Source organism: Phocoena sinus, chromosome 17 (genome assembly GCF_008692025.1).
Source record: "Phocoena sinus isolate mPhoSin1 chromosome 17, mPhoSin1.pri, whole genome shotgun sequence".
NCBI classification, from domain to species: Eukaryota; Metazoa; Chordata; class Mammalia; order Artiodactyla; family Phocoenidae; genus Phocoena; species Phocoena sinus.
The window spans coordinates 31406839-31428460 of record NC_045779.1 but is presented as its reverse complement, the minus strand read 5'-3'; the positions used below and the strand labels follow the sequence as shown (position 1 = coordinate 31428460).

At 34.1% G+C, this 21622-nt stretch overlaps 1 protein-coding gene across 1 annotated transcript in view; it reads left to right on the top strand.

Moving 5' to 3' along the window:
- MMP16 (matrix metallopeptidase 16) overlaps positions 1–19689 on the top strand; it is a 344665-nt gene extending 324976 nt beyond the window's left edge. The window contains exons 8-10 of the mRNA XM_032609350.1: positions 2298–2448; positions 11479–11594; positions 18164–19689. Of these exons, the coding sequence (XP_032465241.1) occupies positions 2298–2448; positions 11479–11594; positions 18164–18498 (602 nt within the window). The 3' untranslated portion in view covers positions 18499–19689. The remainder of the gene's footprint in view (positions 1–2297; positions 2449–11478; positions 11595–18163) is intronic.
- The last annotated feature ends 1933 nt before the right edge of the window (positions 19690–21622 follow it).

The window sequence follows — 21622 nt, the reverse complement described above, 5'->3', positions numbered from 1 at the left end:
TCCTGTCCTGATTCCTTTGTCTTTTTTTTTTTCTTTTGCCCTACCCAGTTACATGGAGATTTTCTTGCTCTTTTGGAAGTCTGAGGTCTTCTGCCAGCGTTCAGTAGATGTTCTGTGGAAGTCATTCTTTGTGTAGATGTATTTATAATGTATCTGTGGGGAGAAGGTGAGCTCCATGTCTTACTCCTCCTCCATCTTGAGGGTTCTTCCCTGGCAAAAGATCTTTGATAGTGTTTCTCATTTTCACTCTTCACTCTAAGATCCATTTTCAAAAAAAGACCAAAGATCATCTTCTGAAAATAGGAAACAGACCATATGCCTTTGCTAATTTAATTTCTTTGATGGCTTACCAGTGTACTCAAACTAAGATCCAAGCCCATCATATAGGTTTTCAGTGCTACTATCTTCTTGCTTATTACATTCCAAGGATCTTATTTCAACTTTAATCATATAAAACTCTGCTTTTCTTGGAGCACTCTTCCCAGCATTCTTTGCATAGGTATCACCTTCTTCTCTTTCTTTAAATTTGGCTTAAGTGTTACTTCTTCAGAGATGCTTTCCTGATCTCCTTATTTAAAGTAAGTTCCCCTTATGTTTTCTTTTTCTCAAACCCTGATGTGTTTCCTTTGTAGCATTCAATAGTTTTTCAATTACTATAATTACATTTTTGTGTTTTTGGTTTTCATCTGCTGAATTCACTTGAGTGTGGGATGATCAGAGTAGTGATCAGTTCTGTCTTGTTCTCTTTAGTATCCTTGGTACCTAACATGATACTTGGGACACTGGAGGTACTCAACAAATGTTTTAATTTAAAATGATAACAAATGGCAGTAGAAACTCTTGGGGTAAATAAGATTACCCTGGTTACAAACTAGAGACTCCTACCTAAATCTAGCCTGAAGATGTGTTTTTTTGGTTCATTTGTATTGTGTTGATTTAGGCTAGTAAGTGGTTTTAAATTTTTTAAAATTCCTTTAGGTATAACATGAATGCTACAGTTTATCATAGTCCTCAGCTACAGATAGTATTGAAATATTTTAACAATGAGGAAGGCCTTACATCTAGTAGAAAGGACACAGGATACTTTGTAAGATATTAAGATAATGTTCTACTTTGCCAGATATTAACCTCAAGAGGAGTTAGTTACTCAAGAAGTTTCTTGCTTGAGTATAGAAAGATCCAGGATGTGTCTCAATATTTGAATACCTCTGCCACTCCACTCCTGTCATTTCTAGACTGACCCTTATAAATATTTGAGTTTGTGACACCACTCTGTCCCTGTACAATTTAAAATTAAAAGAGAAGAGGGCAGAGAACAGAGCCTTGGGAAATGTCAACATTCAAGGACTGAGTAAAATAAATGAATCTCGGAGGGAAGCAGCTAGAGAAGAAAGAGCAACAACAACAAAATGGTTTTCTAGCAGCTCAGGGAGAAAAGTCCTTTAAGTGGGCAACTGTGTCAATAGATAAGGGTGGAAAATTGTAGGCATTGGTGACTCCAGGACAAAAGGTTTCAGTAGACAATGGGTATTAAGTCAACTTTCAGTGGAGTGAGAAATGGTTGCAGACTACTTGAGAGTCATACCAAAGAGGGGAGTGGTGTACATAGTCTGCCAGAGCTGTAGGGCATGAGGAAGTGTGTTGTCTGTAGATAATTTCAAAACAGTAATAAAGCTGACTGAAGTTCATCTTTTTTTTTAGTATTGCCATACTCTGGCAATTCTGAACAAGTTTAGGGTTAAAATTTTGCTACCTTCAGTCACCACTCTTAAAGAGAAGGATAGTGTAACAGCTAGAAGAGGGCATCATGTCAAAAGAGGATGACTTTATTAAACTAGATGGACTTGTGAATGTTTATATATTAAAAGTAAAGGATCAGCCCAGAAGAAGTGTTTTAACAGAGTAGAGGTTGTAATCAGTACAGCAATCTGAGGGCATATAGAATGCCCAACACACAGGAATGATTTAGCCTTGAATGAAAATAAGGCCTCTAATTCCTAGAGGAAGAATCTCTGAACCTTGATTCAAAACTGTTTCAATAGGGCAAGTTGTAGATCTTTTTTATTTCTTAAAGTAACACACAAATTCTGATTACATTATTAAGTAAGTTTTCATTTTGTCCACTTTTGAAAATAACATTTATGTTTCAAAAATAATGTCAGTATTCCAGGTGTGATTGCTACTAAGTTATTTCATGGATTTCATGTAAAATAATTTTAAATGCATTGTGTTAGTAGATATATTCTAATTTCTGACATTAAATTAGTGTATTCTGCATTTGCACTTATTTCATACAGGTAACAAATATTGGGTGTTCAAGGACACGACTCTTCAACCTGGTTACCCTCATGACTTGATTACTCTTGGAAGCGGAATTCCCCCTCATGGTATTGATTCAGCCATTTGGTGGGAGGACGTTGGGAAAACCTATTTCTTCAAGGGGGACAGGTCAGTACACACTTCACATGAGAAAACAGTTAACTAATGTTTAGAGAAGTCAATATATCTAGTCTATAATAGGCATGTACATTTGAGGAAAGGATCTGTATAGATATAAGCACAAGAATTAATAGAATTGCAACCATTTTAAAATATATTTTAAAATAATATTCAAGATAAATCTTTCTCTAATATACCCAAGTAATGTGACTTTCTTATGAATGTATATATACAGTGTATATTCTTTCTCTTCTGTATAATCTTAACATGCCTATAAAGCTGTATAAGTCATGTATTTTATCCTTAAAATGCATTTTCTTGTCATTTTACTTACTTTACTTAAAAAGTACTTTTAAGAGAGGCTTTTTTTTTGCTTTTATATTTAAAGTTAAATTTTTACACTTTTCACACAGCTAATTTTGAACATTTTCAAATACTTTCAGCTTAGTCATGAGTTCTATTTCTTAGGACACTATTTATTTAGGTACCAGCAGATAGGTGTGATGAACTAACTAAACTATCACTAGACTTTTAGCTTGAAGTATAATATCTCTTGCTATTTTCTGTCATTTCTTTTCCTTTTATGACATTACTACAGGGTTTGTAAAACAAAGTGAACTATTAGTTTATGACATACAGTAGCCACTAAGCATACAAATTTCACCCCCTGCCTACTTTTTGACAGATATTACATATAAAATATAAGCTAAAGGCTATATTTTTATTATTTTAAATTAATATTAGGTTAAAAAGAAATAAAGATGAAAAATCAAATTTTAGTTACACTATTACTAGTTGGGTCAAAATGTGACACTCATAAGTAACCTTCATTGTTAGGTAAAACTTAAATATGTTATTTTACAAGTAAATTTAAAGCACGCACATGCACAAACACACATAAAAACAACAAGTTTTAATGAGCAACAAGCTAGTATTGAGTTCGCCTTATAATCTTAACATAATGTGACCCTATAAAATGTCTCCAACTTCATGAGAAAAATAAGGATGTAAACTTTGTTTATTTTACACTTTGTAATTTTTGATAGCAAGTGACTTAAAACATTGAGCTTTATCTGTGAACAAAAAGATCCTATCATTTGTGTCCATGGATAAAAATGTATAATTTTATTCTGTTACAAGCTTTTTATGCATTAAATTTGTATATATTTCTATGGCAAAATATTCATAGCTTTTAATTCACTATCATGAAACTAAGGTTTTGCTGAATGTTTCTTACTAAATCACAAAACAAAATGATTCATCAAACAAAAACTCTATTAATGTAGAAGATACTACTTATCATCACAAAAAAGTATATGACTCTCAGTAAGATATGTGTAGTTAGAGTATGAAAAGAGAAGAATGAAGAAATTGCCACAGCATGGTGACCCCTAATGAAAATAAATCTGTGGACTTATATTCTTTAAAATAACAACCCTCAGGTTGTTAGAGTTTAATTCCTCAGATGGTTTTAATTGCTTGAATGTACTCTTTCAGGACTAGGTTCAATACAGTCCTGTATTGTCCCCACCCCACCCCCACCCCCAGAAAGGGGTAGAAACAAAAGGCTGAGAAACCACCCTGGAGAAATTAACTTCTACAGGACAAAACATGAAAGCTTAACTTTCATATAACAGCTTTAATGAGGGTTTCATAGATGACAATAAAAACTGCCATTTTATTATCAGTTAGCCATACTTTAAAAAATGTTTCCATTCTAAAAACTTAGCACTTCTTGAAAAAATTAATTTTAGAAATTAAATATGGGCTACCTCAAGTCAGTGAAATCAATGAAGGTTACATACCAAATTTATAATGGAATAAAGGTATAGTAAATGAGAAAAGGAGTTTTAGTTAATTTATTTCTGACTTGACAAGCTTCATGCAAAATATAACAAAATATATAGAAATAGTTTGATTTTAAGTTCTGCTTAAATAACTGCTTTTATAGGTTTTAAAAATATTTAAAGCAGGATCCTAACTAATTTCCATGTGTGTGATCTTATTTATGAGTTCATGAGTCACAGATGTTTTATAAACAGATGACTTCATATTTGTATAATTGCTTAATTCCAAAGTCACACAATTTATTAATACATTCATTCTAGATTAAAAGTAGATGGAAAAGACATTAAATTATCTAACTCAAACATTAAAACAACAATTTGCTTATCACTTTTATATGAGAATTCAGTGAGTTTTTCTTCCTTATAGGCATTATATATTTACAATACTTATCAATTTTAACTTTATATATTTTTTCCATGTATATTTTGAGAGAAAATATTGAAAACATTTATCTTTATTTATTTCTTCCTCTTATTTCATTGACATTTTTCTGTTTTAAAAAAATGTAAAACAGATTTCTATTTCTCCAAGGTTAAGATCAGAAAAGGATTTTAGAGATAACTTAGTCCTGGTGTAAAAAACTCAATTGCTTTAAGGGATCATGCAAATAATATATACAGTGCTGGGTATAGGAGTAATATATATGGCAGTAGGGAGTGATAGGTACTGTGATGAGCTGGAAAGTACAAATACTCTAGAAAGGCATTCAAAATCAGAATCATTTATATAATTTGCTAGACAAACAAAGCATACCTTTAAATTATATTTGGTTCAAGTGTTGCCATATGTCAGTCCTACATCATATTCACTTCCTACCAAAGTCTAGACTGCCTCAGTTACATTCCATAGGTATTCATCCTTCTGTACCTGATTGCCTGTGGTGACAGCATAAATATGAGACAGCCCATTACATTCTCAATAGCTCTAATTCCTTCTTGCATAAGATTTCTGTACTCATCTTGGCATAACTCTCACTCATTTAGTTAAAACATTTTTTGAGCACATACTATGTGACATGTACTAGGTAATGAAGATATTGTAGTAAAAATAAAACACATGTATTCTTCTCCCATGGTCCTTAGATTCTATTAGGGGAGGTAGTTGTAAACAGAGAAGAAATAAATGACCCTGATACATTAACATTGAGAAACACTCCAAGAAATATAATAGGTGATGATGTAATAGAGGCTCGTGGGTGGTAAAGAGTGGTTGGGAAATTAGTGTGGAGGTCAAGAAAGGCCTAAATTGTGAAGGATACACTGATGCAAGGACTTTAGTGGGGAGAAATTTCAATCACACGAAGCTATTCAGAACAATGTGTTGTAAGTACCTGAAATAGCAGTACAAAAGCAAAAATGTTAGAATGTTCAAATCAGAAAAAAATATTGTGGCTACAGCATAGTGGATAAGTGGTCAATGAGGTCACACAGGTAAGCAGAGACTAGATTACGAGGCCCTGTAGAACATGGCAAAGACTGGATTTTTAAATTTTAAGTACAATGGAAAACATTGGAGGGTTTTCAACAGGAAAGTGCATGTTCTGATGTGTATTCAAAAACATCATTATAGCCTCCGTGTGAAGAATGGACTTCAAAAGTGGAAGCAAGGAGATTAATTGGTAGGCTGTTGAAGTAGTACAGGGGGACACAATGGTAGCAGTGGAGATGGAGCAAAGAGTACAGTTTACATTTTGTATGTGATCATAACAAGTTTTTCTTATGGCTTGGATTTTACGGGTGAGAAAAGCAAATCAAAGAAAACATCTATGTTTATTACCTAAATAACTGAGTAGATGGTGCCATTTCTGAAGATGTAGCAAAGAAAGGAAGGAACACTGGGGGAAGGGGACTAAGAGTTTGAAATGTTTGTTTTCGGTTTGAGATACCTGCTTACACACCAATTAGAGAAATCAAGCAGGTAGTAACAGTTCACAAGGAAATGTGGGTTGGAGGCACAGATCTGAGAGTAATTTCATATAAATTGTATTGAAAGTAAGGGCCGACATGAAATCTCATACGTATAGAGATAGCTAAAGAAGTGTAGATGAAATGATGGTTCTTTAAACAGATCTGTAAATTCAGATTAAAATGTCCAGTTTCACTGTTTCACATATAGCATGGACTCAGTCCCTCAGACTCCTACTTGCCTTTTCTTAATATACTATAATTTGATACTTGGATACATTTTGCTCTTCATAGCATTTAGCTCTAAAATGCTATGTTCCTAAATCATCTCAGCATCTTCTCACAAATATACCCAAGACTCTCTTGTCATACTTCATTCTAGGCTGAACCATTGAGGATTTTAAGACATTTTCAAAGAAAGAAGATAAAATTTAGATCTATTTTGGTTTGTTTTATTATTATTACTACTAATAGCCAAACAGAAAAATACATTTATTTCCTATAGCTTAAGGTGTGTGTTTATGAAGTAATTCCTTTTTGTGTTTTTAAAGTTATCCAACAGAGTACAGATTGATATTTTCAATTCTGTTACATTTTTAATAAGGCTTCTGAAGAAAGAGATTTTGTATGATTATTTGGATGTGAATAAAAGTGGCCCTGGATTTTGTGATAACAGAGGCAAGTAGTCTGACTCTAGAGTAAGAAAATGAGACAAAGTGGATGAAGAAATGACCGGATCATATGAAATCAGCCTTGGAGCCACTTTCTGTTCAGTTTGAGTTCAGTATCCAGAAACATTAAAGTATGGTATTTCAGAATTGTCTATACCATTTATTTGTTCACACAGAAGGAATTTAAGAAATTGTTGTATACTGTTACATGGACAACTGTTTTGTCTTATGGTTATGACTCATGATCAAGTCTAAAAAGTGATGAATAAATCCCATTTCTGTTCATAATTTATTTTAAAGGATTGATTTACAATGCTTTTCTCAAAGAATCAGCAATTTAAAGTCATAATTCTACTGCAGAGATTATTGATATATCAGAAGAAAAAAATATAAGCTTTATTTATAATAGCTACTATCATTTGCTGACCTTACTGCACAAAATTCCAAAATTTTTCCATTATAATATCTAAATCTTAAACCCCTCCAAGTGGTTTATTTACATAATGTTCCAGGTGAATATGTTAATATACTTCTCAATGAACCTATAAGCCTATTTTTCAGGGAGAAAAATATCAGTGAGATGAGCTTTTTTGTTCATGTTGAAATATGTTCAAATATGTTAGAAATTAAAATGCAAACCTATATTTATGAATAAGCCTCAGCATTTTTATAAGACAGCTGGATATAATGTGTATATATAATAATATAATGGACTGAATAATATTATGATTGAATACAGTTAGATGATTCTAATCACATTGAAGTTTACTGGACATATATCAAAGCTGACACAGCAGGTAACCTGAGGGTCCAATCTTATGCTGAGTTTTTCAAAGATGGTGAAATGATCCCAAGTTATAGTTTTGCATTATCTACTAACAAAAAGAGGGGAAAATTGCTTTTATTCTGAAAAATTCATACCAGGATTATGTTCCTACTAGAGGGTACAATAAAATTCATCTTCCATAAATATTTTCTTGAAATGTGATCTCAATAAATCTTATGTGTCTTGCACATAAGTGCTCAAAAAAGTGTTGGGGGCTTCCCTGGTGGCGCAGTGGTTGAGAGTCTGCCTGCCGATGCAGGGGACACGGGTTCGTGTCCCGGTCTGGGAAGATCCCATATGCCGTGGAGCGGCTGGGCCCATGAGCCATGGCCGCTGAGCCTGTGCGTCTGGAGCCTGTGCTCCTCAACGGGAGAGGCCACAGCAGTGAGAGGCCCACGTACCTCAAAAAAAAAAAAAAAAGTGTTGGTAGGCAAATGGGTCTATAAGAAAATAGAGCAAGGGATGAAGGAAAATTATATTGACACAATGAACATTAAGAATTTGAGTGAGGACCCCAAAAGGGTAAGATGACAGGGGGATTAATGTAAGAATGTTATGTCAAGGGAAACACTAGCAGAATTGTGGTAGAAAATTGTACTAAACTATGAATCAAAGACCATTAGTTTGAGTTTCAACTCTAACATTCAAGAAGAGCAAATGTGACTAAGACCTTACCTTTGAATAATATGATGCCCAATGCTTTGTCATTGACTGAATTGCGTGCCCATATATACTATATCTATGTTAGGACCTCAGCATAAGTATGTTTTAATATGCAATATAAAAGATATTTGAGGGATTTTAGTGAAATAAGATTAAAATAATGTATGTATATAAATTTGCTTTATAGCTACAAAGCACTACATGAAGAATAGGTATTGTTACATGAACAGGGTTATAACTACATCTTGGAGAACAAACCTGGTTTCCGAATATGTAGTAATCTTCCTTAAATCATATGTAAAGTGTGATCCCATTGTCCCTAGGATTTTAAATTATTCCTGGGTTAGCAAAATTTTAAAACTTGCTTTAAGTTATGGTTTATGCCATCTAAAAATGACATTTATTGTAAGATACATCATAAATTAATCTATCATTGAGGGGAAAGCTCTGCCCAGTATGCTTTGACATAGTATTGAGGTGTGAAATACCTATAATAGAGATGTGAAATGTGAAAAAAATATGTATCTTAGAATCCGTGAAATAAGGTATTTGATGATTTCTCTGTGAGAACTTTTATTTATGATCAACTTCAGGAACCAGTTAATATATATGACTATTGTAAATCCCATTGAAATATTTACTTGAGAGAAGAGATCTGGAGATTCTGAGTGCAATCTCAACCCCATTAACCATGCTATATTTGTCTCAGCGTGTTCTGTGATACAGGAATATTCAAAAATAACTTAAAAGCAGATGTTTCCATGAAAGGAAATATACTTTAGTTTGCACTCCCTACTTGTCTTCTTCAGAAAGATAGGCCTGGCTACCATTATTTCAGCTCAGTGCTTCTCCCTGAAGCTTTTCCTGATCTCTCTATCAAATCTGCCCTTATCTTCTATGTGATAAGAATCTGTGACAAACACCTCTACAGTGTATTTTCCTGTCTGGATAAAATCTGCCTTGTGGTTTATTATTGGGATACATCCTGAAACAATCTTTTTTTCTTTTCCATGTGAACACTGAAGATGGAGGAAGTGCTAATATTCCACATGTTACTTATCTGAGGTATCTGGGAATCTATAGCAAAACATTCTTTACAAGATCCCACAGCTCTGTAGATAAAGGATTCTCCATAGACCTGAAGCAAGAGAATATACAGAAAAGACTGGATATTTTTTCTCTTTTTCTGATTTAAGCTAAATGCTTAATCCCAAGATAATGCATTGTGTGTTACTTCACAAATCTCTTCGTGAAATGCTACCTTTAGCATATGTTAAGAGATGTTTAGTGGTGTGGGGGAGAAAATGTTGTCAAAGATATTTGGTATGTGTAGAAGAAAGAATAGTGACTTTTGAAATGGAACAGAACTGGTTATGAGTCATTGTCCTCCAAGAATTCTCCTCTCTCAAATGGAGACAATGACAATTCTCTCATGAGTTTATAGTGAATAAACATTTGATATAATGCATAGAGCATTATGCCTGCCCTAAAATAGGCAATATCACTGTGAACTCCCAATGGCTTCACCCCAGTTTTGTCAATCTTTTTGAATATTCAGACATAAAAATTTTGACTCTTAGAACGTATAGGCAATAATGAGTGATCCAAAGTAGGGAGGTTCACAATTTTTTCCTTAGATGTCTAGTAGGTCTGTGAAAGTGGCCCAATGGCCACCTTGTGAAGGGATGAGAGCTCTGAGAGTTCTGACTTTTAGCAAGCTTTGCTTTTATCTGTTTATCCATCTATACACCAAGGACTCTAGTCAAGACTTGCCCTAAAGTCTACAGTCATATACCTAATTGCTTCATCAACAACTACTTTGTTGTTTAACAGGCATCTGATTTTAACACGCTGAAAATCAAACTCACAATTCCTCAAACCTCCTTAACTTACCTTTCCATGCTTCCTTATCTCACTGAATGGCAACATTATTTTTCCGGTTGTTCAGGCCCCAAATTCTTGAGTTATGCTCAACTTTGTTCTCTCACATACTGCATTCAATCCATTAGTAAGCTCTTTGGGCTTTTTCTTCAAAATAATATCCCAATCCCTTGAATCATCATCAGTTCTCCAGTACGCATTCTAGCCCAAGGATTACTGAAATGACATCCTAACCAGCATCTCTTCTTCTACTTTACCTCCTTCAATCTGTTGAACTCATAGCAGCAGTGCATTCCTTTCAAAAATAAGCCGTATCTTGAAGGTCCTCTGCTCAAAATCTTCATTGGCTTCACATCTCTCTTAGAGGAAAACAAAAGGTTTTGCCATAGTTTAAGGGTCTATCTAATCACAGGTGCTGGTTCCCACTCTGACCTTGTCTCCCTTTTGCTAACTCTATTCTAGTCACTCTAGCCTCACTGTGGATGCTCAAGTGCTCCAGGCTTATGCCTGCCACAGAAACTTTTGATAACTAGTTACTCTACCTGGAATGTTATGCTCCCCAAAACTACAGAATGTTGCTTCTCACTTCTTTCTGCTCTGTGCTCATACAACGGCTTATCAAAGACCTTGCTATCCAGTAATTTTTTCTGCTTTGTTTTCTTAATAGATCTTACCACCTCCTATGATAGTATGCACTTATTGACGTTTTATTTTTTTGCCTGTAATCTCTACATATCCTAAAATATAAGATTGATAAGAGCTGGGGCATGTCTGTTTTGTCCAAGGTTGTATCACTCGCACCTACAGTAATGCTAGAAACACAGTAGGTACTCAATAAATATTTGTTAAATAAATGAATGGGTAAATGGATCAAGATTATGCTTATTTCAAATGATGCATTCTGGTGCCTAAGTAAGATTTTTAAAAATCATGAAAACCTCTGATTTCTACATATGTTGGTGATACCCTTTTGAATTGTAACTATGCTTAGCTAGAGTTTTAAAATTAATTTTTAACAGACTGAATAAATATAAAATAGAATATCCATTTTTAGCATATTCTAAAAAGGAAACAGAATAAATTGTGTACACTGTCTTTGCATGATTTAAATCAGTTCTTTAAATCACTAACAAGTACATGGGTAGCATGCAGCAAGGATTTAATGAATGCTAGCTAGCTGTTATTGTTTGTATACATAATTGTCTTTTCTATGCATGTGTTGTTGTTGTTTATTTATCCTTTTCAGGTATTGGAGATATAGTGAAGAAATGAAAACCATGGATCCTGGCTATCCCAAACCAATCACAGTCTGGAAAGGTATCCCCGAATCTCCTCAGGGAGCCTTTGTGCACAAAGAAAATGGTATGCAACATGTGCATTATATATTTCATGAGCTCACTAAGTATTTGAATAATCTATCCTACTTGTTCACTATGTTAAATGATTAGAAAGTAACATACTAGGGCTATCTCATATTATATTTATATAAAATTTCCTTCATAGATTTATATTTAATATTATGCTCAAGATTTTTTTTAACCTCAACCTATTTTAGTTTATAAGAAAAAAAAAGTAATTTTTAAAAATGAAGAGTGTTAATTCCTTTGAAGTAACCTCACTTATTTTCTACTAAAATTCATGTAAAGATAATAATAACAGACATATGTGGGACAGGAGCTGGTCACAAAGAAGATATGTTATAAATGTGGGCTGAGGATTGTACAGCATGTTGAGGATTATAATTTTTCATGTGTACCTTTGGCTTATAGTGTCAGCAAACAAGAAAGATCCCAGCTCAATACAGTAAGGCTAGAGTAGATGTATGATTGATTAATAACAGAAACAGATCACAGAGCTGACTTGCTCTCCATCTCAGGATTTGGGATTCAGCCAGATCCTAAGGGAAGTTAGCCAAGCAATGGGTAATCAATACTTCTGTATCTGTTGGTAAAGTTTGAACATTTCTCTCCACATTCAGGGATTAGTAAGTAGAAATAAACCATAATAATAATAATTCAAAATAAAATTTATACACAATATTCCAGAACAAAGGAAAGTGACATCAAACTGAAATACAGAGAAAAAGAAAATACCCTCTCAGATGATTTATAATAGGAACTAGAAGAAAATAATACATTATGTGGGTCCTAAATAGCATTAAAAATCTATAACATATATGCAACAAGAACAAAATAAACATCACTAGCAAGAGGAAAATTAAATGCATCTTGGAGAGGCATATTGAAAAAAAATAATGAAGAAACAGGGGAAAATGAAAAATTGACACCACCCACTGAAAACAATGGCTGATCATCAGCAAATTGCCAGAGTTTAAGAAAGCTTTACACTGAGTACAAGCTTGAAGGAACTGACACCCAGGATGATACCAATCAGAAAAATAAAACACAAACTGTGTTTTGACCATTGTTTTGACCATTGTTATATGTAATTTATACTACATTCTGTGTAAGGATATCCCACAAGTAAAACACTGTATGCTAAGTCAAAAAGAACCTTGAAGCCCTGATTATAGCACTTACTGGAATTATAGTTTTTTGCATATTCTATTGATTCAGAGAATTAAAACACCAAGTTAATATATAGCCTGTATGTGACAAAAGCAGAAATCCACAGGAGAGGACAGATTGAGATGAAACATATCTGTCTGACATAAAAAGGAAATCAATAAGAAAATTAAGTTATGATGCAGTCAAATTGGAGGCAGTAAAACCATATCAATATATGGCAAAAAACTCCACAAACTATGAAGATGCAGAAGATAAAGAAATGAAAAAACATGAAAGATAATCACATGGAAAGCAGAAAACTGAGATGATCCCCTAAAATTAGAGCTGTCACCAAGAATCTAAGGGGGAGAGGAGATTTCTTGAGGTTAGATTAAAGGGGGTTGTTTCAGTCTAGATAAAACCGGCTCTAGCTTACCTTTACAGAAGTTCTACCACTGCTCTAGACTGCCCTCAATAAAAGTTGTCACACACTATACAAAAATATATGCAAAGAAAATTAAGTCATGACCTTACCAGTGATTAAGTATAGCAAGTTTGATTTAAAAAATTTTCAATTTCTTTCCTTTATTAATATTCTAAAATGAATATAACTTTTATAATAAAAATAACTTTTAAAATAAGTAATAATTATTTCAAAAGATTGAAAAAGTACACATAACCTTAATTCCTTAGCATATTAACTGTTTTTTTTCCCCCTGTTTCTATTTGTAAGTCCATTAAAATTTGAGATTTGATTCAGGTTCTCTGGAAATAAATCATAATTATATAAAGATAACAAAAAAATCTTCTGGCTGCATCTTGCCCCATGATTTTTCATATTCTTGTCCATCTGAAAATAATATTTGTTTAGTATAAATGGTTTCCTGACATTCAGAATTTAATATTTTATTTTCACATGGCAAAGAATAACTTTGTAAAATACTGGCAAAAAAACAAATCATGTTGGAAAAACCAGTGCTTACAAATGACAAAAAAATACAGATGAAACTTCAACACATCTATGTCTTCTGTACCTTACCTGGTCCAGCCCTTTCTTTGATACCCTTCAACATTGAGCTCACTTTTGATCTTTCAGTAATCCTTGAATATCCTTTTTGGTACACCATCCCTTGCCCTCAAAATCTCATATTACAGCAATCAATTTATATGCCTGTTTGTTATCCCCTCTAGTGTAAACTCGCAAATGCAGGTACATAGTAACCATTCAATAAACATTAGTTGTTGAGATTAATTTTATCCCTTCCATTACTCTAGACCTTCACTCCCTGCATTGAAGGAGATCTTCTATTTGTTTAAAACCCTTGTTCTGTAGGGTAGTGATATTAATCAATCTGGAACGTCTTAGTCTAGATAGTCTACCAATAGCAAATTCTCCACTTTTAATTCTCTATTCAAATCACATGCTTGTGTTTTTTTACCTTGAATTCAAATTTTACACAACTTCTTCCTTTATGTTTTTTATAGAAGATCAAGTTCAATTTATTGAGTAAGCACACTTATATTTATATAAATATAAATAAATTTATATACTCAAAGTAATTCCCTATAAGGATAAGTTCATGCATATGATACTTGATGGTCATAAAATCAGAGATGATAGAGCAATGAAATGTTTTCTCTAATTCTTCACCCTTCCACCAAGGTAGGAATTTCTCCCTAGGGATCTTCTCCTTATGGTAGTTTTAAAAAAAAAAAAAATCCCAGAAGCTTAAAATTGAGCTATAGATTTTTGAAGTGTGTTTTCATACTAAGGTGGAATATGCCTTCCTATAATACCTATTGATATTAATTCTGCCACCTTGGCCAATGAAATGTGAATATGTGGTGCGATTTACTGACTTCCCACCATCTATCAGTTGTGCTACATAAATTTGTTATCTAATTTAATTGTCCAACACAAATGCCTCTTTACCTCATTTATAATTATTTATGAATGAGGAAAACAGCATCAGCTAGTTTAATTAACTTACTCATGATCATAAAAGTGGTGATATTATATGTCTACGGTTTGAAACTAGACGATTCTAGCCTCACTGAATTCCTCTAATGCACTCTCTCCAAAGAGGAAAAATTAAAACATCTTTTCCTACATTATACCATTAAGTTAATTGAAAATCTGTCATGTCAGGCCAGATTTTTCATTTTGTCATATTAGATATACCTTAGGCTTTCTCAGAATATAGCTTCTAATCCATCATCATCCCAGTTTTCACCTGTAACCATCTTAATTTAACAATTTTCTTTTCTTCTTTATTTTTAGCCCCTGAAAATAGCTACAATAATCCAAATGATATTTGACTTATGCCATATATATATATATATATATATATGAATTATTTCTTCTTGCTTTTGACAGTGTTTTAAACAATGGCATGAGTTTTTAACTTATACTAAAATTGTAGTAAATAATCACTGCATTTACCCACCTTCAAATCTCTAAGTTACTTGCTGTCAAGCCCTGCCTCCTAGGTTTTCTATATTCTCTCCTTAGAAAATGCAATTTTATGGTTAATACAAGATTCTGCTTTAACACTGCTGCATTTTATTTTACAGATTATAGCTCCACTTTTAGCCTGTTAAAATAGTGTGACCCTTGATTCTGTTGGTGTATTAATTCTCTACCCCGACCCTCACTTTCTGTTAAAATCTACACTTGGGATTCAAACAAATATTATCACAAGACCCAGGTTATTCATTCACATTTGTTAAACATTAATTAACTTTTACTAATAAATATACAATAGTAGAAAACAGAAAGAACACACAGGCACTGCCATGCAGGATCTTCTATGAAGTTATAACAAGACAGCTATGGTAGACAATTTCTCCTTACATTTTAGGACTAAGCAATAGAACAGTCACCAGTGAAAACCAATCAAATACAAGGAAAAAAAAGTCAGCATATAATTCATTACAGCCTAACTGACTTCTACCTCAGAATTTCTCAAAAATGATACTTCAGGTGAGTTCATCTGAAGTTTCTACTCTTAGTAAGCATAACATCTACAAGATTATAACATCAAAGTTACTCACAAAAGAAAAAAATGAGTATATAAACATTTCTTCAACCCACTAATATTTCATAAATGGTTAAAAAGATTATTGAATGAGATGAATTTTTCAGGATCAGTGTTTGACAGATTTCTATTACCAAGATTTTAGGCTACTTCTTTTCAATTACTTTTATTCTCTTAACTCCTGCTGACTAGACTTCTTACCTCTAACAAGTGTATTCAGCCAACTATAATTCTACTGTATATGGAATGTGTTACTATAGAACTTGGCCTGCAGACATGATAAATATGAAAATGGAAACTTCTGAATTTTTATGTGATACCCAGTAGTATCTTAGTAATTAGCTTTGACTAAACATTAAAGATGAGGACATTTCCAGCTGTTGGTTCCCACTTTACAAATATAAGAAGTACATTCACCTGTCTGGAAGGTCTGTTTCATTCTAGATCAATGCCATTATTCAACTATAATCGTCTAATGCACTTTATTTGGCAGGCCCTAGACATTTGTTTATCCAAGCTTGTTGAGTAATTACGTTGGAGTTCATTAGCGTGATCAAATACCAACTCCCGGCATACAGAAAAATTTGAATCTACGTACACCTGTTTTCACTTGGCAAGTTGTTCTGATTGAAAAACTGCCCTTCAAAACTAAAAGCAATAGCTTATTTTCATGGCATTGAACAGAATGATTTCTAGAATGAAGTGACCTGAAGTGATGGTCTATCCTAGCTGAAAGTTTTTGAGAGATGTCAGAGTTTTTTGTTGTTATTGATTTAGGAGTGCTGTCTATCACTACCTGTGATGTTGAACCAAGGAGTATTTGTGAAAAGACAGAAATCTCTAAAGGACCTGGCCTTAGAAAAATCATTAAGATTCAGGCTCTAAAGCTAGACCAAGATTTAAATCCTTTTTTCAACAGGACTAGGGCATATCATTTTATCTGAGCTTCAGTATCTTTGCCTGAAAAGTATAGGTAGCTAATTCTACCTGACAGAGTGTTTATGAGGATTAAAATATGTCATTTACTAAGTTGTGTTTTTTTTTGCAGTACGCGGGCCTCTCCCGTTGCGGAGCACAGGCTCCTGCATCAGCAGGTGGACTGTCAACCACTGCGCCACCAGGGAAGCCCCATTTACTAAGTTTTTAACACAGTGGTTCTTCCATAATAAGTGCTCAATAATGAAGGGGAAAAACCCTCATTAATGATTATTAACTCAAAAATAGGCATACTATTCAAAATTAGACATCTCCCAAAATATAGTTTTCAAGTGATTATAACATTAAAACATTTCCTATTTTCTTGAATTTTATCTCAAAGTCACAAAGAAACTTGACATGAAAGAGATATGGACAGAAAGAAAAACCTGGGCTTGCTCCCAGGAAAAAAAAACCCAAAAGTTAAGAGAATAGTTCTAAGAAAAACATATTTATAGTTTAATTGTCACAAGTTTACAAATCTATTATCTGCATCCATAATGTTTTGGAACATAGATCATATGTGTTGCTAAGTTACTTGAGCCTTCTACATACTACTTCCTCCCCCATGAAATATATGTTAGTTGGAAGTATTAAAGATAGAATTATAGATTTATTTATACTCTATTCATCCTTTACTCTAAAAGGATTAACAATAGCTTTAGAATTTCTGTAAAATGTAGCTAGGTGATAAAAATTTAATATAAGCTAAGTAAATAAGAAAGTTAAAAAATGGGCATGACCTAGAGCTGAAAAGGATTACTGCACAAAATACAATAAATACGTATTTATTAAAATTCCTAACATACAAAGGAAATCACCTTTAGTTTCTTGATTTATGATTTCTTGTGATTTCTTTTCCAAATGACAAAAACAAACTTGTTCCTTAGGAGAAGTACAACTATTCCTGATGCTAAGATGATTAGAAATTTCCCTTGATGTGTTTCATGGAGACGCTTCCTTATGATGTATTGCACAATGTCCTCAATAGCTGCATGAGGGCAAACAGGGCTTCTGTTTATAAGGCTGTTTCGGCATCTTTCAATACAGGTTGATACTCTCACACTAATGTGTAATTCTGTACCAGCAATCCTATAAGCGAGCAACAGTATGAAGTTCTCTTTGCAGTGTAGACTAAGAGTAGATGTATAAAGCATGGTCTTTCAACAACTCTGTGCAAATATTATTTCTCTCTTTCAGCTGAGCTTTCCCTAGGCATTTGAGGGTGCAGTTTCTGGAGCACAAGTGCCAGATCCATTTCAATAGACAGCTGATCTGGGAATAGTGTTTTCCTACAAAAATTGAGTGGCTTTAACATACATCTTTTAAGTATCCTATTTAATTAAATTTCTATACATATACACTTTTACAAATAAGTGGTTCCTGTGTGTGTGTGTTTTCCCCCCACCAGGCTTTACGTATTTCTACAAAGGAAAGGAGTATTGGAAATTCAACAACCAGATACTCAAGGTAGAACCTGGATATCCCAGATCCATCCTCAAGGATTTTATGGGCTGTGACGGACCAACAGACAGAGATAAAGAAGGACACAGCCCACCAGATGATGTAGACATTGTCATCAAACTGGACAACACAGCCAGCACTGTGAAAGCCATAGCTATTGTCATTCCCTGCATCTTGGCCTTATGCCTCCTTGTATTGGTTTACACTGTGTTCCAGTTCAAGAGGAAAGGAACACCCCGCCACATACTGTACTGTAAACGCTCTATGCAAGAGTGGGTGTGATGTAGGGATTTTTCCTTTCTTTCTTTTCTAGGAGTTTGTGATAACTTGAGATTCAAGACAAGAGCTGTTATGCTGTTTCCTAGCTAGGAGCAGGCTTGTGGCAGCCTGATTTGGGGCTGACCTTTCAAACCCAGAGGGTTGCTGGTCCTGCACATGAATGGAAACGCACTCATGGGGAAGCTTCCATGATGCACAGTACCTGCCGTTCTTCAGTCCTTTGTCTTTTTTTGTCATTCAGTTCTAGGCCTTTCCTCTGCACGCTCAATGCCCAGTAAATTTTCAGGATTACCTAAAGAGGAAAAAGAAGAAAAGATTCTTCTTAAAGGTTTCTAATATGTTTTTTTCTGATGTCTGAGCCCATTTCTGGGGGGGAAAAGCAAAATGGAAAACCCACAAATTTTTGCTTTACAGCAAGGAAAAAGAAAAGGTTAAACAAAATACCCACAATTGAACGTTCAGGAAAGTGTGAAGACCCAAAACAGCTTTGTCTCCAAAGAAGATAGTTCTCTGACTGCTATGGACAGTCTCCTATGCTTCGTTTTTGTCAGGTGGGAGACCTGGAATACACATGCAGGACTTTAGACTGTTGGGACAGCCATTTTCCAACAAACAAGGGGCCAAAATATCTGCAATATTGTAACAGCCTTAATACTACATCCATTTTTCATTTTATACAGCTGTTCTCAGCTATGTTCTCAATGTTTCATCACATTTATATTCACAGCTATATTCAAATGGGACATTTTAATTGTTTTGAAGTGTTTCTAAACCCTTCCTGCCACCTTACCCCTACATCATTGTGATAATCTCCCCAAGTTGTATTAGGCCACTGCCCCAGGCCTTCCATGGGTCTGTCAGGAATATTCATTATAAGTGGAGCAAAAAGCAGTTTGTCTTTAAAGTGGTTTAAAGTGACAGTTATTTTATAAGGATATGTGACACTAGTAATACATTGGTGTAACCCTTTGAGAACTATCAAATCAGCTTTCAGAGTCTTAGGATCTGGTAAATTATTGAACCGGGCAATGGTAAAAACAGGCACAGGTTTAAGAAGTTCAGGTTTTTAAAACAGATATCCTATAACCCCATGTAATTTTTAGTTGATTCACACTACTACATAAATGCACTTATAACAAACAGAAATGATGTTACTTGCCAAAAATTTTCTGGCAAATAAAAAGGTATTTTATTAAATATCTTGTAAGAGTGAAATTTTATTTGAACAACTGATTATAACAGCCTGTCTTTTTTGTTGTTGTTGTTAGGCACAACACACAACACAATTTCTGTTTTAAAATCCATTGCATGAAAACTCAATTTGCCGTGGAAGACGCCGTTAGCATTGCCATCTAAAGAATGTATTAAAATGATGACTCTGAGATTGCATGAATATCCTCCAGTGTATTAGCTATCTATCGCATGTCAACCATAGTTCTCAAAGGGTTAGTGTGGCTTCTGGCATTTAGCCATCCATTTGATAGCTGACAGAGCCAAGAGACCACCAAAGCATTTCATTGTTGAGTGTAATTTGTCCTAACAGCAGTATTGTCATTTTCAGGTGACCTGCAGAGCAGGGTTGTATCAATATTTTTTTCCTAGAGAAAAGTCAGCAACTGACAGACCTCTTAATTGATTTTTAGGCGCTGCTTCTTGCAGTGAAAGGCTTTACAGCCACTGGGCTGTGAACTTATTAGAGATGGTCAGAACGAATGCACCCCATGAGTCAGACATTGGCTTTGTGTGAAAGCCAGCTTTTGAGGGGATTAGCTTTTGAAACAATGAACAGCTTGCCTTGAAGTTGATTATTGATCTGTTGACTGTCATTAACAAAAACTTAAACATTATCTTCTGTGAAAATTTTCCTTGAAGAGTCCTGTTCTATGTCTTTGCCCTTTGACCTTTAACTTGCAAACTGGCACAGAGGAAGTCTTGTGTTGCTTCTCCATTGGAGTGTTAATTGTTCTCTAAAAACCTAGTAAGCATGAGCTGTTTCCTTAGAGTGGAGAGAGAAGGAGTGTTGTTGGTGGATCTGCAGATGGACACTTTGCTCTTTACATGCACACTTTAAAAATGCCCTATAGGTAGAAGTGACTTTTAATTTTCCTTTAATATAATTTCAAGTCTAAATTCATCATTTTAGTACAAATATAGAACTATGGGGGGAAAAAAAACTCAAAATACTTGAAAGGCCAGTGTGGCTTTTATATAAAGCAGGAATTTTATACTAGTGAAAATTTCTTACTCATTTGCTAATAATACACATTTCCAGATGATTTTAATGAGTGTAGGTATACATTCTTATTTGGAAATGGTTGGTTTGGCTGCCTTGAATTTGTGTTTATACTCAGCATAGCATGAAAATTAGAATGCCTCTCAGTTAAACTACATGTTTATGTTTTGGTTGGGGAAAATATTTTGTAATCATGGAGGGCATGTTGCAAATCCTTGCAGATTGTTATTTCTTACAACCTGAGCATAAAGTAAGGCTAAGAAAAAAGGATAGTTAAAAAAAGTAATGGCTAATGGCTTTACAGCAAAACATTATGCAATGCAGACTGTATTTTGACAAGATGATGGAGATTATATGTGTGAAGGCCAAGAAAGCAAGGGGAGAGGACAAGAATTAGCCCTGTAGCTTTATTTCAGTGCTTCCATTCTAGACAATGCTGGTATTATAAAGAGTCGCTTCTACTGAGCATGGAGCGAGAACTATATACATAAGCTCATTTATACAATGTTTGCCTGTGGGAGGGTTTAATCTTTTTAGGGCTCGATGCCAAGAAAAAAAAAATAAGACTGGAAATTGTATTTTGCTGAAGATTGAAATGAGTAACCATGTCATTTGGGGACATATGTAAATCATTGAGAAATTCCATCAACCTGCACCAAAAATTGATTTTTTTTTCCTCTAAAATGAAAAAGAAACTAAAGAAGCAATCTTTTGCCTCTTTACTCATTTGTCACAATATCCTGATTCATCAGAAGACTATAAATATATAATGGCTAGAAAATAACGATAGCATTAAGAAGGGAGAGACTCTGTCATTATGCTTGAATTCTGGAAATGTCATAGATAAGTGTTGGGCCATATTTTCCTCAATATGAGATGAGATTTATGTGATAA